The sequence below is a fragment of the Lytechinus pictus genome, chromosome 5, assembly GCF_037042905.1.
Source record: "Lytechinus pictus isolate F3 Inbred chromosome 5, Lp3.0, whole genome shotgun sequence".
NCBI lineage: Eukaryota > Metazoa > Echinodermata > Echinoidea > Temnopleuroida > Toxopneustidae > Lytechinus > Lytechinus pictus.
The window spans coordinates 15,480,892-15,508,071 of NC_087249.1; the positions used below are offsets into that span (position 1 = coordinate 15,480,892).

The 27,180-nt window shown below is 35.8% G+C and overlaps 1 protein-coding gene across 1 annotated transcript; it reads left to right on the forward strand.

Moving 5' to 3' along the window:
- Nucleotides 1-396: 396 nt before the first annotated feature.
- On the forward strand, nucleotides 397-26,860 carry LOC129261741 (long-chain fatty acid transport protein 2-like). Its single transcript, XM_064099884.1, has 9 exons — nucleotides 397-1,358; nucleotides 2,532-2,747; nucleotides 7,954-8,115; nucleotides 10,669-10,793; nucleotides 11,574-11,774; nucleotides 19,859-19,952; nucleotides 21,479-21,677; nucleotides 23,678-23,775; nucleotides 24,305-26,860. Exons 1-9 carry the CDS (start codon nucleotides 878-880, stop codon nucleotides 24,610-24,612), a joined length of 1,884 nt encoding a protein of 627 aa, XP_063955954.1. The 5' UTR covers nucleotides 397-877; the 3' UTR covers nucleotides 24,613-26,860.
- The last annotated feature ends 320 nt before the right edge of the window (nucleotides 26,861-27,180 follow it).

Sequence of the window (27,180 nt, forward strand, 5' to 3'; positions counted from 1 at the left end):
TGTAAGAGGGTCTGTGGGGGTCAGTGAGAGTGTGTGCTTATACCTATAAGTGTGAGATCGACAGAAAAAAAAAAATCGTCAAAACAGTCAATCATCCCCCCCCCCCCGGCCCCCACTGCACTCCTCAGAGTGGATTTACGCCGGTGAATAGTGTAAATCATGACAATCTAGTTTCTCATAAGAATATTGCAATAAGTGAGAATAAAAACATGATTGTTCTCGGAAAGGTCCAAAGTGGTCAGGACCTAACCCCTTTTTTTGCGACCAAACTCCAAAATACCTCTCGATTGCCGCAGCCGCAGCGGATTGTTTACAAAAGCGTACCGTAATTTCATTCACGCACACGATCGAGGCCGCGCCGAGGCTTGGCCAAAATTAGACTCCGCCCTCATTTTTGTTTCGCAACAATTTTTCGTGTGCACATTGCGAGCCATGCATGACTAGCATCGATTGGTAACATTTTCTGTCAAATTTTCACTTAATTGAACATTTGATTCGATGATTGGAGACACTCTCTGGAAAGTCAGTTGCGAGCTTCACCATAAGAGCAGGTTTAAGATTTATTAATATTTCGTTTTAGACTTTATTTTTGCAAAACATACGGTATGGTACATGCCGTATTATTATGACAGTCAGTGATGTTGTGATCATGTGTGCCGCATCTGCAGCGGACTCAACACAGTACAGAGGCAGTGAACCGGCCGAAGGCCTGTCTCTCCGGGCTTAATTATAAATTAACCCTGTGGCTGTGCCGTTGTGGAAATCTCCTAATTCGGCCTTTCTGGCCGCCAAAATAACTGATTTATCATTCTCTCAATTTGTTCACTCTACCGGCAGTTACATAGGCTCTCGATCTCGTTTATGTCCAATTTCCAAGATGGGAGACTGGGAAGTTTTTGGATTTTCTGCCCTTGTTGTGAGCCTCATCGTGGCCGGAGTGAAGAGGAACTCCATTGCGAATTTCATTCAGGATTTTAAAGATGTATCCAGCTTAGCCAAAGCTCTAATTGGCATCAAAGGGGCAGAAAGGAAAAATAAAACTGTCATTACTGTCTTAACGGATGGAGTGTCGCATTATCCAGACCGTCCCTTTTTGCTCTATCAAGATGAAAAATACACATACAGAGATGCAGAGTCAGAGTCCAACCGCATTGCCCGATGGGTAAAGATGAACTCTGATTTGAGCCAAGATGAAACAGTGGCAGTCCTCATGAAGAATGAACCGTCTTTTATATGGATGTGGCTAGGTTTTGCCAAGCTAGGAGTTGGAACAAGCCTTCTCAATTACAACCTGAAAGGAGAGAGCTTGATGCATTGCATGAGAATTAGCAATGCGAGATACTTAGTGATGTCAAGAGGTACATGAAAAAGGAAATTAAAATAATGTGTATTGTGGATGAATTGAATATTCATTTTTTTTTTCCTGTTATGGGTCTAGTAATAAGCTCAAATAATTTCTCTCGATCAATTAATTGGTAGAGTATTGCAAATTAAGAATGGTTCTTAAATGTATTGTAGGCCTATAAATCATTCATACACGTACAATTTACTTCTGGGCTGGTTTTACTTTTACATGTAAGAATTAAAAAAGAGAGAAAAGTTCCAGTGATAGATCAAATTGAAGATCCAGTCTCACAGGTTTCTTATACATTTTACCTTTGTGGAAAGCCATGCAATTAATTTCTTATCAACTCGTATTTCGATGTTACTTTGATGAAATGAAGATTGAAATGATAGAATTGAATCAAATTTCCACTTCCCTAGATAGGAAACCAACTGTTTGCCAACAAATGTTTTTAACCATGTTTTACTACAACTTTAACAAGCACATAACTTGCCTCCGATGATATTTGTCTCTGCGCTTCAAAAATATATGCTTATTCCCACTAAAGTATAGTTGAAAATGAACACTACTTTCCCTCAATGTTCATTTGTTTTGCATCCATGGTACGAAAATACATGTAAAATTAACAAATAATCTCCAGAAGTTACATGTAGGCTCCAAAAATTATTAAGCACATTTGATATCATAATTGATATTAAAATTCAATGAGAGAAATAAATTATGCTTTGACATTAATGATTAATTAATTTTTTTTTCTTCTAATTTTGGTTAAATCTAAATAAAAAAAGAAAAAAAGAAAGGTCTATCAACCCAAGGTCGCTCTTCAGTACTTTGCACAGACTGATATTTTGGTCTGACCTTTTAATTTTCTCAGATCTTATTATTCTATTGTCATTCAGTTTTACATGTAATGATACATTTTAAATTTTAATCCAACACATGACTTGTGAATGTCCTGTTAAATACATAGTGAGTTTGCAAAGACGGGATTTTGGTTTGTTTAAACTCTTAAAAAGTTTGAAAACACAGGTCCTGTTCCCAAGCTTTAAAAGACTGATTGATTAATACGGAGAAGTCATAACCTCCCACTTCCCTGATTGATATTGCGGTGCAAGAAACTCTATGCGTACCTCTGTCGTACACTCACCTGAGCACTATTCTTATTTCTTACTGTTTTTCCATGTAGCTTTCATCGACATTGCCAAGGAGCTCCTTCCTGAACTGCAGCAACTTGGAATCAAAGTATGGGTTTTGGGTAGCATCTCCAATGGTACAAAGGTTCCTGATGGAATGGTTGCCATGGATACCGGTCTCGTGACAGGAAATCCACTCCCAGCCGATCATCTAGCTCCCATCACCCATAGCACAATAGCATCTCTTATCTTTACCTCTGGTACTACAGGTTAGACTACAGACTGTTTTTCATACTTTCTTGGTTCAATTCCCTCTACCCCAAATAAATAAAAATTCTGAAGGGGGGAATGTATTTCTTTCCCAAAAGTACATACATGTACGTTGCAAAAACTTGCAATTACTGCATGTATCTTTTCCAACCTGCAAAGTCTACTGTAGATTCTTCATATGAAGTCAACCTTTGTGAGTCAAATGAGCGCTTATCTCTGACAAAGCATTGGGTATTTTAGGCCAGAATATGCAACATTTGTTACTAAACGTGGTTGATATGAAACTTGAAAATGAAGCTATTAAAAAAGTTCATATTCAGCTTGAACTACAAAACCAAGGTGTTGGGGAATGACCTTATGGAATGTAATCTATTATTATTTTATCCTACATTATGTTATCCTTAGGTTGTAATTCCACTTCCATCAATAACATTGAATGCTTCCGATAGTATTGTTCCAGGGTTCAAGGTCAAGGCCTGAAAACTATCTGGCGTTTGGTGCGGGACAATCATGAGATCATCATTATTGAGTAATTGAGGAAGTTGGCTTCCTTCCAGTTCAGAAAAACTATTTGGTAATAATAAGAGCAAGGTTTTTCAAGTGTCAACAAACCTCCACTGTGGCTTGTGAGCTTGTCATGAAGGCCATTGTAAGGTATGGTTTGGAGAAATAGGCTACTATCGATGTGGTCATTAGAGGCCTTTTTATAAAGTGTTAACATTTCTTTTTTCATTTTGTTCATAATTTTTTTAAAGACAATACCAATTTTACATAAATTTTATTAGCAGAGTATTGTTACAGTTTGGAAAAATTTGAAGAAAAAAAATCAAAAGTGTACAAATAATGAACATTCTGTTTCATGTTCTATTCATTTTTTTTTTGTCTACAAGTACAATTATTATTATCGTAGTATAATGGAATGAAAGAGGTTGAACATGTATGTAGGTTTAAGTTTATTGAACCCTGCAGTAGTGATGTTGGGACTGGGCAGAGTAAAAAAAGGAATCTCACCCGCCCAGTTTGTTTGGGAAATGGAAAGAAAAGGGATGTGGAGAAGGAAGTGGAATTGGGATGGCCAATATGAAAGGTCCAAATGGAAGAAAGAGGGGGGGGGGGGGGGGTGTTGGGGGATAAGTTTGGGTATGATGGACTTAGACCAAGCAATGGGACAATGTACAGTTTCCTGAAGGTGAAAGGAGGGTGAGTCATGAAGATGAATGTGGATGGCAGCTAGTATGTACATGTACAGTAGTCTGCTGTTCAAACCCTTTACTTGAGTCAAGTGGTCTGAATACGCAGCCTACATGTACAATAATGTGTGTACTGAAGGCGCTCTCGTTCACAGCCAGTATATGGGCTAGTCTTGTGTGAAGACCCACTTGTTGATCAAAGATTCAATTAGGGTCTGTGCCTGCAGACTAATTGAGAAGAGGGATAGAAGATGAAATCACAAATACAGTAAGAGGCTGTTCTCACTACGTTCCTAAAACTAGTTTACTAGAAACTAGTTTAGTGGAAACTAGTTTAACGCGTAGTGGGAACGGTCAAAGCGGTCTTGGAAGCGATCTTCCAAACCAGTTTGGAAAACCACCTTGCGATGTAGTTTTCAAGATCGCTTTGCCTTGTTAAACTGGTTTTAGCGTATAGAGGCTGTTCTCATTACGCTTTCTAAAACTAGTTTTTACTGGAAACCGATTCAGGAAACCACTTTGGAAGATCGCTTTGCTAGCGTTCTCACTTGATCACATGAAAGTGGTTTTCAAAATCACTTCACGTAAAGCGCTCTTGTTGCTATGGAAACGCTCTCAGTGGGGTGACACGTTTCGCGCGAAATTCGAAACCGCAGCATAGGCATTCTACACCTGTCGTGTGGAGTAGCGCGCTCAAAATGAGCGAAGATCTCTTCCCGAAGAACGGTTGTGTCCTCACTTACGCTAAAACCACTTTAACGAGGCAAAGCGATCTTGAAATCTACATCGTGAGGTGGTTTTCCAAACTGGTTTGGAAGATCGCTTCCAAGACCGCTTTGACCGTTCTCACTACGCGTTAAACTAGTTTCCACTAAACTAGTTTCCAGTAAACTAGTTTTAGGAACGTAGTGAGAACAGCAGGACACAACCGTTCTTCGGGAAGCGATCTTCGCACATTTTGAGCGCGCTACTCCACACGACAGGTGTAGAATGCCTATGCTGCGGTTTCGGATTTCGCGCGAAACGTGTCACCCCACTGAGAGCGTTTCCATAGCAACAAGAGCGCTTTACGTGAAGTGATTTTGAAAACCACTTTCGTGTGATCAAGTGGGAACGCTAGCAAAGCGATCTTCCAAAGTGGTTTCCTTAATCGGTTTCCAGTAAACTAGTTTTAGAAAGCGTAATGAGAACAGCCTCTAATTCCTCTTTATTGGCAATTCTATGCACAAATGGTCCCCATTGGTGAAAACAAGAGATACACAGTTAAAAACATAGAGTATTCTGGAATAAATACTGTACATGTGCAAATTTAATAAAATGTGGCCCAAGTCAGGAAGGATATTTTTTGTCCTGTTGACCAAAGAGTTTCTTTAAGACGTTGCCATGAAATTCAGTGCATTTTGCATATCGTAAGTTTCATTAAATTCAGTGCATTTTGCATATCGTAAGTTTCTTCTGAAGTAAAAACTGTTGCCATACAATTTCTTTCAGCTGATAATATTTATGATTAATGAAGCTGACTAGCTGAGCAGTCCTACATGATTTTGGAAGGAAGTATTTTCTGAATAATTGCCATTTGGGTCTGCAATACAATCAAGTATGTAGCATTGAAAAATACAATAAATGTTGCCAATTTGAAGGGGAAAATGGTGATTATGAAAGGCCTCAAATAGAATTGTCCTATTAAATGGGGATTTACAATGGACTTTGTTTACATGTATTGTACAGTATGTAAGACTTGTTAAAGGACAAGTCCACCCCAACAAATAGTTTACTTGAATAAAAAGAGAAAAATCCAACGAGTACCGGTATATTAAGGTCACATAAAATGTTATCAAAATCAATTGCCATCGATTCCCATTTTCTCCTAATTGTCCTTTGAAATAAAGTTTCATTCCTCCCTGAACACATGGAATTACCATCGCCTGAACATTTTATGGTTCAGTCAAGTTGGTCCTTATTTTGAAATCTGTAGAAATTGAAATATTGTATATATAATTTCAAACAATATTAAAACAAAAGAAATAGTGAGTGAGGGCCATCATCGAATCTCTCATTTGCATGTTAACTATTGAGTTGTGCATACAAAATATTAATGTTTTGTGAAAAATATGCTAAACTTGTCATAACCTATATTTTACATCCGATTTTTATAGTAAAATTGTTATGCTTGTTTGATTTTTCTCTATTGATTCAAATCAACATTTTTATTGGGTGGACTTGACCTTTAAGGAGCTACAACGTGTACTTTGTGAACCAGAAGTGAACTTCCAGCAGTACTATAGATCTACAAACAAAATCATTATTTACTTGTACTTTGGCCACGAGATTGTGAGATACGAGGTATATCTTCAATTAGAAATTCTTGATATGAATAGAGGTACCGGTACACGCATTGTCTATAAAGTACTGTGTAACATACCACAGTGGCATAATAGGCCTAAAATTTTGAGAGGCACCATATGGTGCACCTTTTACATTTACATACATACATGTACATGTATGTGGGGAAATTGAGAGCAAGCAAAAAATGTTTAAAATAAAAATATTGACTTTGACATTTAATACTCAGCAAGTTTTATTATATTTTACTTTCTTAAAACTGTACAGCAAACTACATGTAATATCATTGAGTCAACATTAAAATGTAGGTACATGTATACATGTAGGCCTAAACATGCATTATACAGCATGTTTACTCCAGGCTTGCAACTCAAAAGTTTGGTGACCTAGCTCATATCCTAATTGAACTGTCATGTGATAATAGTCACCTGATACTGCTCGTACTTATTTGGCCTTGCATACATGTACATTGTAGACCAGCCAACTTCAAATCCTACCAAACTGAAACTGAAAATTCATAATGTGCATTAATTAATGTTCATGAACACCAAAAAAAAAAATCAAGGATTTGGAAAAAATCTCTGCTAAATGTACATTGTTCTCAAATTTTGTTTGCTAATTTTCTCTCAATCTTGTGTGTACTTCAAAAAAGTGCATGATGATGAAGTAAGGTTAGATCTTCTTCAAAGTTGCCGTCATCGCTGTTACATGTACATTGCATTGTATGGTGTAATTTTGTAAATTTAAAGGTCAAGTCCAAAAATCAAACTATAACGCTGAAAATTTCAACAAAATCGGATGTCGAATAAGAAAGTTATGACATTTTAAAGTTTCGCTTATTTTTTACAAAACAGTGATACGCACAACTCAGTGATATGCAAATGAGAGAGTTGATGATGTCCCTCACTCACTATTTCTTTTGTTTTTTTATTGTTTGAATTATACAAGATTTCATTTTTTACAGATTTGATATTAAGGACCAACTTGACTGAACCATATACAGTATGTACATAGTATCAAAACAATGCTAATTCCCCATACCCCCTGTATTCAGGGAGGATTTAATCTTTGTTTCACTTGACAATGAGGAGAAAATTAGAATATAAAATTCATATAATAAAATACAAAAGATGTAGTGAGTGGATGACGTCATCAGTCTCCTCATTTGCATACCGACCAGGATGTGTATATAACTGTTGGGTGAAAATAAGGGAAATTTTAAAATGTCATAACTTTCTTCCTTACATCCGATTTTGATGAAATTTTCAGTGTTTAATGCTTGTTGGATTTTTGGGGTGGACTTGTCCTTTAATGTTCTGATTACCATATTATGTAAATATCTGGATACGGTAATTATCATTGATGTTATGGAATATAATCATAATGACAATGATTCGTATCGTATGTGTTTGTTATGAATGTATGAAAATAATTTGTATTAATGTATTATTCTTTACATACATGTAAATGTTCTTTTGGAAATAAATCTGAATTTGAATTTCTGCAAATACGTGTGTGCATGTATGATACATGCACAGTAGTACTTTTAAACAACACTTTCGAATAATCTTGAATATATCAATGATGACATGATTGTTCTTGGAAATACCGCAGGCCTGCAGTGTAACTTCTTTATTTTTTAATAAAATTTTCTCCTTTTTTCCCCTTTAAGGTCTCCCAAAAGCAGTGAAAGTGCCTCATAAAACCCCAATAAAAGCACACTATGCATGGTCTCTATGTGGAGGTCTCAAGCCAACAGATGTCCTGTATGTCTCTCTTCCTCTCTACCATTCTTCAGGCCTTTTAAATGGTGTCCTCAGCTGTCTCAGTGCAGGTAAAAATGATTTTAAAAATGTATACATCAATTTTTTTCTTCTTGCTTTTAATTCCATGCCTCAGATTTCAGTAATTTTATTGTTCATGTGTTGTACATGTTCAGATTTTCCCATATTTTTCTAGCTTTTTCAATATTTTTGTTTATTATAATTTATTCTTACTCTTTTTCTTCACATTATTATTATTGTTATTATTATTATTAGTTGTATTAGTAATATTATGATTAGTATTATTATTATTATTATCATCATCATCATCATTATCTTCGTCATTGGAGGGGAGAGGAGACCTTGTCAAAATAGGTAATGATATCGCAACTAGGTGGAAATGACACAAATAGCAAACAAAAATCAATATTTTATAATTATCCATTATTCATAATGCTTTGGATGATTCAGTCAATTTTTTTTAATAAAGCAAAGCAGCTATTGGTCTTTTGCTAAATAGTTGGTGCTTCCTTTTTTTTTATTTGCTTCTTGTTTCTTTATGTCATAAAATTGATTAATTATATTTTCCTGCATTTATATTTATTTATTGTATGAATGTATTTCTAATTAATTAATTAATTTATTTGTTTATTTATTTACATAACTTATTGATTGTGTAAAATATAACAAAAACATCCTTTGCTCATAATCAGTCATTTCATAAAAAGATAAGCAGCTCTTTTATAACTGCATAATTAATTTTGTATGGGTTCTTGTTTAACTAATTTTTTGCCTTTATTATTTTTTTCTCTCACTATACCGAGCACTGCGATTTCATACCCTCCTCTGCTACATGCATTTGCTGTTAAATATGTTCAAGTTCCTTTACGGGATCAGGAGTACTAGTAATAAACCTCCCTCGTGGCATGTGTTTCATATAACCATCCCAAGTGCTACATGTATCTGGGGCATACATTTTCTGTTTGTTGTTGTTGCAAGCCTTTAGGCAACCTGCCAAGTTCTTGAGTATTGCCAACTACCCCAGGATCACAAAATCCTGGTTTTCAAGTTCGTTGTAGAAATAAAGTAGGTCAGGTCATAGACCACCAGTTGCCACGGTGACGCCCTGTTCATCCACCAGAATTTGTGGTTTTTGTCTCCTGAGATTTGTGCCAAATTGAGCTGGAGTCTGGAGATGGTTTTTCTTGTATACAAACAAAACAAGGTTCCTCATCTACAATGTACATGTAGATCTGGATTGCACCCCCTTTGCTCCCCCATACATGTCAGTGATGTTTAAAGGGGAATCCAATATTTTGTGTTTTCTTTTTTCATCCTGACAAATTATTTCACTGCCAAGGTAAAATTTGAAAAAAAAAGGAATACATTTTGTTCACGTTGAATTAATACTAAATGTACACTACCATACTAATTTACCAATCCTCTCTTTTTTTCTTTAGTTTTAATACTCTTTTCTCCTTTCAATGTTATTCTTTTCATTCTCCTGCAATAGTGTGAGCTTGTTTTCATATTTCTGCTCCATACTGCTATTTATTCTATTTCTTTTATTTGTACACATACAATGTGCAGCTTTTGAAATAAAAATTAGCATGTTATGTACACTTCTTTCATTTTTTTTTTCATTTTGTAAAACAGTATTTGTATTTGCACAACATCAAATCTTGAGTGTTTGTACAGTGACATATTATCGAGTGGCTCAAACTCAGGGAGTGGTGTTTTATGGAAACACATGGACTGCTCAAAAGGTTCATATCCTCTTGTTTGACATCTTTCATGTATGTCTATGTATGTACTTGCACAGCTGTACCAAAAAAAGTGATTAACCAGATGTGCCTTTACTCATGTGTTAAAATGAACCGCAACAGCCTTGAATCTGGTTTCTTTTAACGAAGATATTGATTTCCTCTTGCAGGCTGGTATTGTGGACAATATTACAAGTATTACAATTTGATAAATGTGCCTGTATATTTTTTTAACCCAGAAACAAGTGTTAACTCCAATGTCTATATAGTTGAGCAATTCTAGAATCACACATAAACAGACCAATATGGGAGAACGGATATGAACAAACTCCAGCAAATGAACAAACACCAGAAATTTACCCATTTTCCTTGACATGATTCTTGCAATTTTGAATACTTACAATGCACACATTTTCTCATGTTGATACATTTGCAGTACACCAATGCAGTTTAGTTTTCCCCAGTCCCTGGTTTATGGTGAAGGTGACATGGTAATCAGGGGCGGATCCAGGATTTAAGAAAAAGGGGGGGGGGCATATTTTTCAGATGAAAATTTGACTAGCCAAAAAAAAAAAATGGTTTTCACCTAAAATCGGAGGTCATTTCGTCTGCGAAAAATTTTAAAAGGAAAAAAAAGTCCTCATTTTACACATGGGTAAAAGCTGTATATTTACATTATTTTTTTATTATAGCTCTCAAAAGGGGAACAGGGTGGGGACACGGGCTGGCTGTGCCCCCCCCCCTGGATCTGCCAGTGTAGTCAGTATTTTCATCACTTCATAGAAATACATTTAGTCTCTTACTAGCTATTTCCCCCATCTTTAGTTTATCATACCATTTCTTCTCATCTTGATTGTTTAGGCTGCACAGTAGCTCTAGCACCCAAATTTTCAGCATCACGCTTCTGGGATGACGTCCGCAAGCACAAAGCCACAGCCTTTCTGTATATTGGCGAACTTTGCAGATATCTTCTTGCGCAACCTGAAGTAAGCCTTTTCAATCTTTTGTCTAGTTGCATTTGTAGAGATAGTGGTTTCCATTTCAGAAATGGTATTTTCCATTTCTGAAAAAATCTTGTAATTCCTTTTCAGACTTGATCTTAAATGGCAATTCTGTTTTATCATGCACACTGCAAAAGCATGAATTCCGTTTTGCAAAGATTTATTCACATGAAAAGCATTTTTTAAAAGCCAAAAGAGATTTTCTTTTTTCATTTTATACAGTGTACCTGTAAGTGTGAAAAAATCCCTATCTCTACAATTGAGAGATTCTGTTAAAACAAACACCTAAACCCTTATGTTTTTTTTTTTCTTTTGATTTCTGTGTTATCAAGCTAATTGCTAAAATTGGACTTTGGGGGAACAGAAGGAGATATTTTTAGAAAGATCTTAAAGTGCATATTGTGCATTAGCTTGCAGGCATATACAGTACACATATTTTCTGCAGGAGTGAGGAAGATAATTTGCAAGTTATATGTTAATGTGTTTATGGAAAACATTTGTATTATTGAAAAATTTACATATAGCAAGTGTATTTCAGGATTTTTCTGTACCAAGCAGCTATGCCCTATGAATAAACTTGTTAACAACCATGTTCTAGTAGGATCTTTTTTGTGCACTCATTTATTTTACTTGATTTCTGTTGGTGTACTCTTTAGCAAGTGACTGCTATAAAATACTTCGGTTGACACGATCACATCTTTAGTAAATTTTCTTGTCAAATGCTGTCTTTACTCCTAAATTCTTCTCTTGTTTTTCATATCACAGAAGCCAAATGATGGCCAATACCCAAGCCCTTTGAGAATTGCGTATGGCAATGGCTTGGGGGCAGATATTTGGGAGCGGTTTCAGAAGCGTTTCAAGATCGAGAAAGTAGTAGAGTGGTACACCGCAACAGAGGCATCGGGAGGATTCATCAATACCGATGGGAAGGTTGGAGCCGTAGGAAGGTACTCCTGGTTGGCAGAAGTAAGAAAGGTTTCATATTTTCCTGGAGCAGGGATAAGACGATCTTGAAAAATATGTAAACAGCAGTGACAGTATTGTGGCCAATAAATGCATTAAGTTTACCCAAATTCTTCATGTAAACTGCTGGTGAAGAAGGGAAATGCTGTCAACAATTTGAGTGAAATAATACATTTATTGACCACGATGCATTAACTCTCACAGATGTATTTATGTGTGCCAATACATTTGGACTATCATTTTTTCTCATGAAGTTATGCATACAAATTCAATTTCAAATTCAAATGTTTATTGATATAAAATCCTGACATTAATACCCCTTTCATAAACCCAATTATGCGGCTAATAGCAGCATAATTTGGTTGTAAAATCGGAGGAGGACCAGATTTATCCGCATTATTTTGATGCTGCAATTATCCGCATAATAGCAGCATCGGGACATGATTTTGAGTTTTTGAACGTACATGTATTTCCAAATAATGCGGATTATTGCCATGGTGCGGTCACAAGGTCACCCTTTTCCAACACAACCGCATCGGAGGGGGCGTGTCCAGTTGTCATGACGATTATCCGCCTTTTTCAGGACGAGCGCTCGTAAAAATAATGCGGATAATTTTCGGAGTTTGTGAACGCAATTTTTATTGAATTATCCGCATTACTATTAGGCGGCTAATCGGAGGATAGGTTTATGAAAGGGGTATAAAGGATCATCAAAACAAGAAAAAACGTAAAAAAGAAAACATTAATATATAACATAAACATAACATATTAACAACGATTACATACATGTAGTGAGATCATTTATTTATTTCCATTATTGTGGAAACTCTTTATTGGGTGTTTGATCACTTCATCATCTGCCAAAGTTTCAGGGTCAGACATGGCCTTCTAATGGATGTGCCTGCTGTTGACTTGAAAGTAAAGCTCACAGAATCTGTAGTCCTATTCATGAAAGGTTTTGATTAGGCCTACTGCCCTTTATTACTTCATCAATGAAAAGGGGTCTTTTGACTTAGAAACTTAGGAGAATATAAATAGGAGTGGGCTATACATGGGTCAAAAATACTTTTTTTGTAATTTCAATATGACAACAGTTTTTTTTTATTCCTTGTTATGTATCTCAACAGGAAATGACAATATTTTTTGTCTCGAGTCCGAGAAAAAAGTGTGCCGGGCCAAAATACAAAATGGCCGCCAAAACCCCCCAAAATCACAGTTTTGGCCACAACTTTTTTATTTGGTGGTCATTTTCTCTGGTTTTGGTGTATATTCATATGTTTTGGGGGGCAGGCAATTTGTTTTTCCTATGATTAGTACTTTTAAACCATTATTTGTAGAGTTAAAAGGTAATTATACCTAAATTTTCCCATTTTTTGTAGCCATTTTTCAGCCAAAAAGTGGGTTTTATCATCCTGGGGTTCTGGGATATTAGATGGTATAAGGTCAACAATAGCAAGTAGCTTCATATAGCTATATTGCTTTTATTCCTCCATTTTGGGTTTTACGGATATTTGTGAAATATATCTTATTAAATAGAAAAAATGTCAATTATCCATTGGGGCTATACAGTATACAATGTACTACATACATACATGTACTGCACTGCATAAATGCATTGGCCACCATGACAGATAACAAGGCTTGTATAAACTATAGTGTCATAGAAATGAGCTCTCAGGTTTAGAATTAGATGCCTCAGAAATTGAAGATATGTTTTGTCTCAGAAATTGAGGACATGTTTTGTCAAATATGCTTATTCAGGGGGCGGAGAGAGGTAATTTACACTGGGCCCCATTGCATAAAAAATTTACCATTATGTTAACTTAACTTAATGGTAACTTGCATGCAATCTTTGATTCTGATTTGCTGTTGATCAGCGTTACCATGATACTAGTAGTTACCTGACCCCATAAACATCTATAGGCCAGTTAGACACCAGAACCAGGTTAAAAAAAGCCTCCTAATGAAGAAGATATGGCTAAAAATGTGATGTACCTATACGATATATACATGTATGTGATATTTAAGTGCAGTTTACGTTGCTGGTTTCATCATGTACATCAGCTGACAAGGAATCAAATTCACAATCTAATTCTAAACCTTTGAAGCTCATTTCTATGACACTATAGTTTATATACAGGCCTTGACATATGCCATGGTGGTCAATGCATGGATATATGCAGTGTAGTATGTACAGTGCATTGTACACCGTATAGCCCCTATGGATAAATGACATTTTCTTTTATTTGATGAGATATATTTCACAAATATCCTTAAAAACCCAAAGTGGAGGAATAAAAGCAATATAGCTATATGAAGCTACTTGCTATTGTTGACCTCCTACCATCTAATATCCCAGAACCCCAGGATGATAAAACCCACTTTTTGGCTGAAAAAAAGCTACAAAAATGGGAAAATTTAGGTATAATTACCTTTTAACTCTACAAATAATGGTTTAAAAGTACTAATTATAGGAAAAACAAATTGCCTGCCCCCCAAAACATATGAATAGACACCAAAACCAGAGAAATTGACCACCAAATAAAAAAGCTGTGGCCAAAACTGTGATTTGGGGGGGTTTTGGCGGCCATTTTGGATTTTGGCCCGGCACACTTTTTTCTCGGACCCGAGACAAAAAATATTGTCATTTCATGTTGAGATAAGGTAAAGGGAACACAAAAAAACTGTTCCCACAGTAAAACCAAAAATCACCCATTTATAGCTGGGCACTCCTAATATAAAGAATGTAATGTATTCAAAGGATGTGTCAGTTTCAGCATATAATCCTTTTAATCTGTTCACAATGTCCAAGGAGGATGCTTGAGCCAACCTTTTGTGCTGTGGAAGTTTAATGTCTGTATGCGTGACTGGTCCCACTCTTCCAGGCTCTTGTTTCCATCGTCCTGGAAAGTACAGGCCTGCAAACCTTCTCAGACTTTTGCCTTCTGTGTATTAAGCCTTATCTCAATGGTTTTGTCTTTAGTAGAGCACAGCAAGGTATACATCATTTCTAAGTAGAGTGATACCGTTCCAACACAGTTCAAATACATGCTCATTTTTGACATATTTGTTGGTTTAAGGCAGAGGTCACATTTTGTTTCTTCCTCCATGTACAGCCAACCAAATCCTGCCTCCATGCTTCAAGGCCATCCATCAGTTAGTACAATGTTTCATTTCCATTTTTGTCCCTGTTTACCATACACTCATGGCAGTATAAACCCCTGCCTCCACTTTCACGATTTAATAGTCACATCGTCTATCCTCAACCCAACCCTCCTATTCTCCCCCACTTGCTTCTTCTATATGTCTTCTTCGGCCAGCCCCTCCCCCCCTTCCTCAAGCCACCAACCTAAAACTCAAATCAATGTATCTGTAGCATGCATCAAGTATAGGAGTAATACATGTAGCTGTCACACTTGATTTGATCTCAATAGGTTGAGGGTTTTCCCCCTTTTGTTTGAAATGAAAATCTAAGGTATAAAAAATGTCAAGGTTACAAGAGAACAATAAATGATGTCAGGGTTGACAAAAATAGAAAATATAATTTGCAGCTTCTGTGATTTTTTTTTAGATCTCTATGGAATATGTTTTTACAGATGAATTAAACCATGATGTATTTGCTTGCTTACACTTTGTTATAGTTGGATGAGTAGTTTATACATACATATTTGATTTATGTTCCCACAACTAAGCTTTAGAAAATCATTCATGAATAATGACGTTGGTGGGCAAATATTTTTGCTACAGATTTGCAAAAAATTGTTTGCTATGTTTCTTTCCCCATAGGCATAGCTGCTTTGCCTCTCTTTTTTCATCACCATTTCTTGCTAGATTTCACTTAAAGTACACACCCGAAGAATCAAAAGTACTTTATAATGACTTTTTGTGGTCATCATTGTAAAGGGGAAGTATTACTAATCAGATATATAACTTCACTTTTTAAAATAGTGATTAGAGTTTGCAGAAATCAGCTCTCAAAAATGACTTATTTTCATGGCATATTTCTGCCTTCAACGATCATCCGCCAAGCTCCAGCTGAGTGACATCACACCAAGAGCAGTGAGCAGCTGAGCTGACAGCAGCCCATTGAAGACGATCTTTCCAACCAGCGTTTTTTGCTCTTAGAATTGTTTATTCCTCACAAGATTGGTCTTATTATATAGATAAAAGTTTGAATTTCCTGAACAGTAAAATGAAATGCGCATTTAACATATTTTGGTAACCGATATTTAGCTTAGAAAAAAATAAAAAATTCAAGAAATATATGTGGATAAACAAAGCATATTTTCACTTAGAAATCACACTTGCATCACATTGATATTATAATCAATAAAAAGCAGACATTCTTCTTTACGACTTAACTAAAATTATGAAATTTCATTTCATGTCAAGGAACCACAAAAAACATGGCAATATCCATCGCGAAATGATTGGAATTGCAGTTGAATTGCCGAAGCATTATGAGGCAACAGTGGCGAACGGACTTCGTTTCATATATCATTAAAAACCCGGAATTGAGAGGCAAACGGTCTGTGGCCAAATCTGTTATGCCATTGCTTAGATTAGTGCGGGGACCCTGTTTCGAACCTCTGATTCAGAGATTTTTTTTAATTATTATATTCCTACCCAGCTCTTTTTTCTCTTTTTATTTTCACGTGAGATTCTATTCAGACCTGCATTTATTAAATCTTACTTCTTAATTGCTGCTTTTGATTTTCAAGTTCTTGATTAGATTCTACACTTATTTGGGCAGGGATGGGAGGGGTAGAGGATGAGTTAAAAGTCAAGTCCACATCAACTAAGAATTTTTTAATAGAGTAATTTCCCTTGTTTTTGTGTTTTTTTACTCAAAACAGTTATATACACAAAACAGCGATATGCAAATTAGAGTTGATTATGTCACATCACATTCATTTCAATTTTTTGGCATTTTATTATTTAAATTTGAATCAAACTTTTTATGAAATTTTCTGCAATATTTTATTATTTTTCTTTAAATTCAAATGAATTTTTGGTTGGGTGGACTTCTCCTTTACTCTTCACATGGAATGCATAGCGATATTTATCCAGAAACAAAATTGTCTTAAAATATGCAAACCAGTAATTGGACACATGTTCACTTTCCTTTCATCCAGGCCACTTCCTCACATCCACCAGGCTTTCTGTCTTATAACAAACATGATGAACCATCACACAACTGCAAACAACATTCACAGTGCTTCACAATAAATATTTCACTTTTGTTCATACATGCAATGAATATCAAAACAAATAAGAGGCGTACCCATATTCAAATATCGTTTAAAAGGACAAATATATTATACCTTTCGAGAAAAAATTGTGACGATATATACACGACACCTAACTTTCAGCAATCAGCATGTTATAGAACTGATACAGAGTCGCTAACAAAATATAACTATGGGGCATTGCAAGAAACTTAAGTTCAAAGCGTAAGTCTCAAATTCAAATTCAAGCGTAATAAGGTCGAGTTGCACGTGCAATTCAATTAAAATGTTTGTGTTTAATCAAAGGACTCACCCTTGATTTGGGACATGTGATTGAGTAGAAAATTTCTCACAAAATGCCCTAGTTACATTAAAATTGTTCTTTTGTTTTAAATTGTGTGTTCTTATTTTTGACAAGCTGTATTCCTGTCCAATTCAATATTATAGTCCTCTCCAAAACTGCTCTAAATTTATATTTCCAAGATCAATAAAGATGAATTTCCTGTTGTATCATTATCAGTCCAATACTTGCAAACCGTAGCTCCAGGAAAGCAGAGTGAAGAAAAAATGGCCACATGTCCATATCAGAATCTCCCAGATTGAAGTAGTAAGCAGAGACCAGAGTCAGCAAGTGTGCAGATCTGTATGTAGAAGAGAGAGAGAAAAAAAGAGAAATAGTCTAAATAATCAAATCAAAGTATGAATTTTATTATGTTGATGATTAAGAAGGACTACAAGAAATACTGTCTGCAACAGCCACAATATTTTTGAACAAATTGGTCAATAAATGTACTACAGGCTACGGTAGGAAGTATGTACACTAGTAGGAAGCCTACCAGACATTTTTAGTTTGACTTAAATCAGTTTATATTCTAGTTTTGGTGCACGGATTATCATCATCATCTGATACAGGAATAAGTCGGTGCAGTGGCATGTAATTCCCGGTCGACGACAAATAATAGTATGTTTAGACTGTGAAAAGTTCCACTCAGAGCACCAGTGCTCTACCTCAAGTGATGTTCGTGTAAGCTCCACTCCACTTCACTACCGCTACACTTCACGTACGCTACCCGGGTATAGGTGTAGCGGAGTGGAGCCTACAGGAACATCACTTGAGCTGTGCTCTCTGGGTCATTACAAAGAGTGCATTTATCTTCATTGTTGAAAGAAACACCAGACTCTAATTTCGGTCAGGAATCAGGGTAACCACTGCAGTGCTGAAATTTTGTCTGGCTTCATGACATCCTAATTCCAAGAAGAATAAAAATAGCTTAATTTACATTCCTCTGAAACGGCAGATTTTTCAGTCTAACCAAGCCAAGCCATTGCCTGGCCAGTTTATTTAGAAATCTGACGGAAGAAAAAATCTGCCGCAAAAACCTTTTTAAAAAAGACTTTACGTAGTCTTGCCTCATGGATGGTAGTACAGCATGAAATAATGCATGATTCTAAAATTATATTATTAGATCTTGTATCTGTCATCTGACCTGAATGCATTGTCAGACGCCAGAACAAGTACAATTTCCAAACATGCTTACCTTGACTTTAAGGTATGACGCCTTTTGTGGATGGATCAAACAGCGGAACGTGCAGCATCGGCTTCCCTGCAGTGCCCCAGCGGCAAGTAGTGAATGGCCCGCTACAGCTTGGGAGTTTTTCAATAAACACTGACTCACTCACTCAGTCACTGACTGGAGCAACACAACGACGCCTGCCCAGTGGACAAAATCGGTCTTTACAGTTCCCAATTCATTAAAAACGGGCAAAGTAACACAGTTCTGGTTCACTTTTGATCTGAAGTTGTCGAAAACAGAAATCGGATACCACATTACATGAAGAAAATGGTAAATTCGGAAGATATTGAACAGGTCAGTAAGGTGATGCACAGAGGGATGATGAGCTCGTTGATTGTGTGACGTCATTATTCTCGACTGTTTTCTAGTGCGCGATTGTTGGTCTGGGGGCGGCTGGGGGGCTGAGAAGTGTCTCTAATAATTTCATTTCTTGCATTTCTACGACATCAATAAGACTTTTTAGTGACATATTTGTGTATAAAAAGACAAGACCTTTCCATCCATATATAATTTGTCTATAATCATCACTTTCGTGAATTTTCTTCGAGTGTGTACTTTAAATAAATCCAAGTACAATACCCTATCATTTGGTAGCTCTAAAATATTGTTACCCTTATTTCCCACTAGCCTGGGTATCGTAGTGTGGCATTAAATTCTAATGCATGAATTTACTGAAGAAATAAAATGTTTGTACACAAACAAAGATTAGGAGAAGACACATACTTTTGAATATACAGACTATTGAAATGGTGTGAAGAAAGAGGAGTTTAAAAGGAGAGGAGTGAAAGATTTGAGGTGATGATAAAAGAGAAAGTTAGGGGACCAAAGGTTGGAACACGGTATGCTTTCTAAAGTCAAGAGAGGGAAGGGGGGTAGAGGGAAAAGTAAAAAAAAGTGGAGATTGGACTTTCATGTATTAAAGCTCTCTTTCCCAAAGCTACTATGTAACATAGAGGGGCATGGCTGGGGGGTGGTCAAAGGAGATAGAGAAAGAGTATAATAGCACCATACATGGATGCATTGGTTCTTTTTTTCCTCTTTTTTTTGTTTTGATTTGAGTATCAGTTTTGAAAATGCCCATTATTGTTTTGAAAGGATGTGGCCTTGAAACGTGACTGAAAGAACTTTGAGAACTTTTAAAATTGTGTCATTTAAAAAATTTTGTCTTCAGTCTCTGTACAATTAAAGCACTTTACATAACCTTGTCCTCTATTTTACTACATAAAGTATATCCCACATTGAAGATCGGTAGTTTCAATATGTCTTTTTTTCCATTAAAATTCAGAAACTTGCAGGAAACTGTGTTGTGGTTGAATGTGACTTTGCTACCGCCCAACCCATACGAGGGTCTGACGGGAAATGTAAACCGGTTTCGAGAGGTGAGTCAGGCATTGTTTAGTTATCCGTGTATAGTTGTTCTTCTTTAAAGGGGTAGCCCACCCTTAACAAAATTACTATTTCAATAACAAAGAGAAGAATCACACTGAATGCATTTGAAGTAAGAAAGGTGCATGACATTTTAAAGTTTTTGCTTGATTTCTCAAAACAGTTACATGCACCTCCTGGGGCCTGTAACACAAAGCTTAGCAATGATCATAAAACATTTTTTGTACGATTGATTGCATAGACTACAATGTAATCAATCGTGAAAATCAAGCGTACGATTTATCGCTAACCTTTGTGTTATGGGACCCTAGTCATTTTATATGCAAATGAAGTAGCCAATGAGGGTTATTTTTTGTTCATGAATTATGAGATAATCCAGCTTTCTCCTCAGTATTTCATGTGAAAAAGTTTGATTTTTTTTCTGAAAATGGAAAACTGCCATTGATGCAACCTATTGGGATTCAATGAAGAGCTTTCATATTGTCAATTGTGCAGAAATTGAACTACTGATATTCAATCAGTAAAATACAAAAGAAATGGCGAGTAGGTGTCATACTTTCTCACTTAGTTTGCATAATACTGTGTTGTGAGTTATTAAACATATATGTAAAAAATATCACATGAAATTTTGAAATGTCATAACTTTTTAATCCCATTTCGATAAACTTTTAGCACTAGGCATGGTTGAATTTCATCTTGTAATTCAAATCAATAATTTCTTGGAATGGACTTCTCCAAAGTGGTTGTTGTTGTTGTTTTAGCTAATATGGTGTGTATTATTCAGCAGTGAATATTTGACTTCTGAGTTTGCCTTGTTTCAATAGCCAATGGATTTGTGGGAATGTTTATTGTTAGAGGGTTTTGTTCGAATGATAATAATAGTAATAATAATATGCAACATTTATCTTCCAATTAATACTCTAGATGAATGTATTTCAAAATTAATAAACACCAGTTTACATAACTTCCCCCCCAGTACATCCATGAAATTAAGGGAAGAATTATTTAGCACAAGCAAAAGCTGTGAGCATCATATTGAAATGCTCATGACGTCTACGGCAGCAGTGCGCATTTAGCCTGTACAATTCTGGATAGTATGTGTGTGATGGTATAAACAAGCTCAGCCCCCCCCCTGCCCTGTGGACAACAGGGCATAGGTGTTGTACAATATGCAGTGGAGTGCACTGTTACATTAGAATGATTTGATAAGCGCGTCAACAACATTTTTGTCAGACAAATTATCGCCACTGACAAATTTCTTTGATTTTGTTTGACAGTTCCTATGGTAATTGTTGGATAAATCATCTGACAAGTCCTTTTATGAAATGCTCCCTTGTCCAATGTGGTGGTGTGTATGTATTTACCACATGAAACTGGGAATTTTTCATGCCATTTTTTAGTCACACTATGAATGTTCTTAAATCTTCATGAAATACCCCATTAATTACATGTATACAGATGTGAAGACTTATTTGAAGAGAATCCATATTCTTTACCATTGCAACCAATTCCCTAACAGGTGAGACAGGGCTGATGCTGTTCAAACTGGACAACTTCAACAAGTTCCTTGGCTACCGCGGTCCCTCGCATCAGACCCAGAACAAGCTGGTCCGTGATGTCAAGAAGACCGGTGACCTGTTCTTCAACAGTGGTGACCTGATGATGATTAATGTGGATGGATATGTGTACTTCAAAGACAGACTAGGAGACACTTTCAGGTAAGGTATTGCTAAAGGAGACACTTTCCTCATTTGTTGCAACAAATTAGTTATAAACCTCTGATTTAGTTGCATTCAATTTGTGCATTTCATAATTCATGTGACACCAATGGTCATCATCATGAGAGGATTGTTGGTGAATCACTTTTCCACGAGTGAGATTATTAAAATTCAAGAATTATTAAAAATTGAACAGAGCATCTCAAGCACATGGAAGAATAAGTATTACTCAATACATGACTACAAGTGAGACGTATAAAAACTGTAGTGTTTAAATGGAGTTTACTCTGAAAGAGAAACACTGATCAGTGGATGGTGTTGATCCACTGGTTGACCATTCTCTCGCGATTGGCACAAAGGAGCAATGTCACAATGAGGGTAATCAGTGCACATGTATTATGAAACTGCTTGAATTGCAAATCTTTCAAGTGATGGATCACTTGAATATTACACATCCATTACACTGTACTCTTTGTTTGTTGGAAGAAAGCAAAAAGTGATTATGGATTTGAAATCAATTGCAAGACTATGATAATTTTTTTTTACATTTATGCTCTAATTACCATTTCCATTACATGTACATATAAACTTGTGGTTTGGTTAGCTTGTTGGTCAAATAAATATCTAGCATCGCACAAAATTTTTATTGCTGGTTCATCAGCCGACAAAGAGTTGAGTTCTCTCCTCTAAAATTTGATTAAACACTTAAGCTTATCTTGAGAAGTACATGTGTAATATGATTTGGAGGTTCAATGAACTTTTGCTGCTCCTAAATATTGCATTAAACTGTCATTACAAGATAAAACAATTATTTTAAAAGAGTAATAGAATATTATTGAATGAAGTGGTTGCTGGTATATGCATGTATGGTATATGCATGTATATGCATATGTAAGTTCTTTATTTTAATATGGTATTCATTACAAAACAGTTTTTATCTCTTGATGAGATATCCCTTATCAGTTATGAAAGCTTAAATCAATAGTCGGCATAATACATGTAGATCAACTGTTTGCATAATATTATACAAAATTTATCCCCCCCCCCCATTTTCACCTCCACGAATTGAGACTCCAAAATATCCCCCTTTCATGTGGTAAAGATGACCACCCAAGTATTGGGGAGGGGGGGGGGTTAAGGGAAGCAGAAAGAGAGATGGGGAGGGAAATATAGTGGGGAGAAAGAGTGAGGGTGGAGAGAGATAGTACAGAAGAAATTGGGGTGGAGGCAAGGGGGGATGTGGTGAGCAAGGTTTGCACTCTAGTACAGTACATGCATGACACGGAAGCATTATAAGAAGACTATCGGTAGTAACTACTCTATAACTCTTGTACATTGTATACAGTTTATGAAGTCTATGGCCTATAAAACTTGCAGAAAAGGAGTCTATGACACTATTTTATTAGAAATGCCTTGACATTCAAACTTTCAGAGTTCACATTGTGTAATGAATCAGACTATTTACTTAAGATTGGGTATGAGGTCTATTTTCAATGTCGTAATCAGTCAAACTATCAAGGGTTCTTTAAGAACCCTTGATAATATTGTGTAATGGATCACATTATTTACTTTAGATCAAAGGTGAGTTGTTTAATATGATATATACTATCTTTAAAGTATGCGCATTGTCAAATCGAATATCGATAGTATTGTAGTGGTTTGTTTGAATTAAGATCTGATGTACATGTAAGTAAGTGTTCGTTGACCTTATTTGTTTCCTAACTCATGTGTCCTATGCCATTAACTGTTTCAATGAAGCAAATTTTTGTACATGTTTGTTAGCCCCAGTGACATGCCTCTACAATGTACATGCAAATGCGTGTCCCTAATTTGTGGAATGCTTTGTCTCTGCCCAATACATATATACTTTTGTTGTTTTGGGCAGGAAATAGGCCTACATAGAAAGAACATAACACTTGATCCCTGCCCTTCCGACTACCTGTAGTACTCATATATTTCTTTCTCTATTATTCTCCATTACATCTCCCTAATACATGTAGGTGGAAAGGGGAAAATGTATCCACAATTGAGGTATCCAACATCATGAGCAGACTGCCATCTATAATGGAATGCAATGTCTATGGAGTGGAGGTCCCAGGTAATTATGGAAAGAAGGATGATTTTTTGTTGTTGGTTAAATGACTTGAATATGGATCAAGATGGAAGAAGTGGAAGAAGAAGAAAAAAAGAGGAGAGAAGATGGAATAGTAGGAGGAGGTGGATGTTTAGGAGGAGGTTTAGGAGGAGGTGGAGGTTTAGGAGGAGGATATATCTACAGTTGTGCTAAAAAGTTAGTGAATGCCACCACGAAGTGCACTCTTTCATGTGGAGTGATGAATGTAGACAACCACGCTAAAATGTAGTTTGGTGAGCCCAGAGAAATAAACTTTATTGAATGTCATATTTTATCACATGACGTCTCAATTAGATATTGAAAACATGGCAGGACTTAAACACTTTGAATATGTTCATTTTCTTGCGGGGTTCACTAACTTATTAGCAACAATATATATTTTAGTAATAATTGGTTGTTATTTTTGTTTTATCTGTTTGGTTTCATTCTTAAATTGCTACCACAACCCAAATTCGCATTTAGCATGTATGTTCCTTTTATTCCACATTTTCAGGTTGTGAAGGAAGAGCTGGAATGGCTGCCATTGTTCTACAAGATGGCCACAATCTAGATTTCAAACACCTCTACGACCACGCCACCAACCATCTCCCGGACTATGCATGCCCCAAGTTCATCCGTGTCATGCTCGAGATGGACATCACCACTACCTTCAAGCACAAAAAGAAACAGCTGGTCAGCCAGGGATTCAACATAGAGACAATTTCCGATGACCTCTATGTCGTCGACAAGGCCAAAGGTGCTTATGTTCAAATTAGTTCCAACATTATGGAAAGTATACAGCGAGGAAGTTTCAAACTTTAAGCTGTTTGGGGTTCATCACTTTTCTTTTGCTTACTCTCAATTAATCCTTGAAGGGTGTAGTTTTCTTCACGAAGTGCTTTTTCTGTACTCTTTATCTTTTGATCCATTCTTTTGTAATGATATATATATCTTTCCTTTTTTAACCCTAATTCTCCCGGGGGGGGGCCATAATGGCCCCCCCCTCGACAATTTTCGCGATATATCCGCTGCGCAAAATTTTTTGACCTCGCCGCTCACTGACTTTTTACTTTCAAGTCTCGCGCAAATTTTGAGACCAAATTTGTGACGCCCGGATACGCGGTTACGACATTACGCAACATTATGTAAGTGCATGTCAGACCCAAAATTGCTCATAAACGTGATTTCATGTACAAATCCAATGCAAATTGTGTATTTAGCCAAAATTCATAAATGTATCATTATTTCTACTTTTACTGATTGAATTTAATTAATTTTGCCTTGCTTATGATCAGAATTAAGTCTGGAACGATTTCCATTGAAAAAACAATAAAAAACAAAAAGTAAAAAAAACAAGGAAATACATAAGAAATTCATAAAACAATAAAATACATAAGAAATTGATTTCCAAACCGAAGTTTTTTTAAATTGCGATTGTTAAGAATGCTACAAAGAATATTTTAACCAAAAATTAGCATTCTAGGAGCTTTATTTAGTGAATTAGAGCAAAAAGTATGATTTATGCATAAATTAGCATAATTAATTCATATAAAATAAAATCTCATTATTTTGGAAAATTTTACCATACAGCCTTGTAGATTACATCGCACACAACCAGCATGCAAATTTTTGCGTCGCTCGAGCGATCAGCGGCCGAGATCTTAAGGGGGGGCCATAATGGCCCCCCCCCGGGAATGACAAGAATAAAAATACCCCGGGTGATTGAGGGTTAAGTATGAAATATGAATGTTTCTTCAACTTTGGATATGAATTGGAGAAAAGCCATCGTATTTCACATGCTATTCTTTTATCCTTATTTTAATTTCTTTTTTATATAACTGGTAATTTGAAAAAAAAGAATGCGTTATTAGTGAAAACCCATAACTCCTAAAACAAGCTAAAATAGTGGTGCTTATAATATAAAATGTTGTTCTGTTTATGATGGTTTGTTATTGTATAGGGAATATTGCTGCTTTCAAGATATAAAGCCATTTTTGTATTAAGAGATCCTATATGAAGTACTTGGTTTTATGTTTTCTATTGAGGGCTGCATGCGTTGTCTTTCTTTCTATTCTGTGTTTTGTTTTCATGGTTACTGAAGCTTTATGGTTCTGAAAATTGCAAGTTTCAGGCATTTCAATATAAGACTGAGATTTACCATGCGGTTCACGCTGATTTCTCACATGTATGACAATGTTATTGTTCCATAGGTCGAGATTCTGTAGCAAAACTATAAATATTTCTATAATTGTCAACGAAAGTAATTAGTAAAACCAAAGTTTAACAAGTTTGCATACATGTGCAGAAGTGATTTGGTGGCTTGGTAAATCATTAGCTACGCAACCCAATATCGCATGTTATACAAGAATAGTGTCAATATGAAGCCCCAAAAATTCAAATAATAAATATATTGTCATGTGCTTCAAAAGAAGTCCATTTATGTGCAAGTGGCTGTATGTCACCACTTATATTTTCCTTTACAAATAATAGCTTAAAGCCTACCACACACAATGTGATCGGATCACATTTCTTTTATTAAAAGACCTGTCAAGATCTTTCATTGATATGAGTAATATAAATAGTTGAAAGCTACATGTATGTTTGTCAGTCTTTGTTAATTATTTCGTAGCCTCATTGTATATACAATTATACTTTGGAAAATAAAATAATCATTTATTTTTGTCATATATTTCTACTGAGATACATACAGGGTATATTTCGATTCATTAATCAGGTCAAAGTGATTTTTATTTTTTTACATTCGAAATGATGCTATTTGAAATCACCTTCAACTTCTAAGCTCTTGGCATATATTGCTTATCTTATAGACAAAAAAAAGAAAACAAACAAAAACACTATCAGCATTATTTGACAAACCTGTCAGATGGGCATGAATAAAATTTGTTGATCTCTGCAAAATTTACGAATTTCTATTTAGTACAGCATTAAAAACAAATGATTTTATTTTGTATTTGTTTCCTGAAGTGCGTATTTAGAAGCCTCGCTGGCATTTTGTGTGTGTGTCAAATTTAAAACTTTCACTGCCAAAAGACTCTATATTTGGATTTTTTTTAATTAAATAAATGCCCAAAATATATTGCTCTGTTTCTCACATTGTCGATTGTGCCAGCTCTTTGGCCACAAGTTAAAGGTTATAGGATATTTTTGGTATGAAAAATAGATAAGATGGGATGATTGATGTGGTGTTTATACTTTTCAGTCTTATACAGGTATGATAATTACGACATAGCTTTTTTGTGTATTGGTCACAAATGATTATCTCCTGGGTACTAAAATTACTTTGGTAGCTTGGCCCTTTGAAAATTCTGTTTTTCAATTTGGCTAAGTTTTTTTGGCTAAAAGCATCATTTTTTTTTCTTTTCGCAAAGT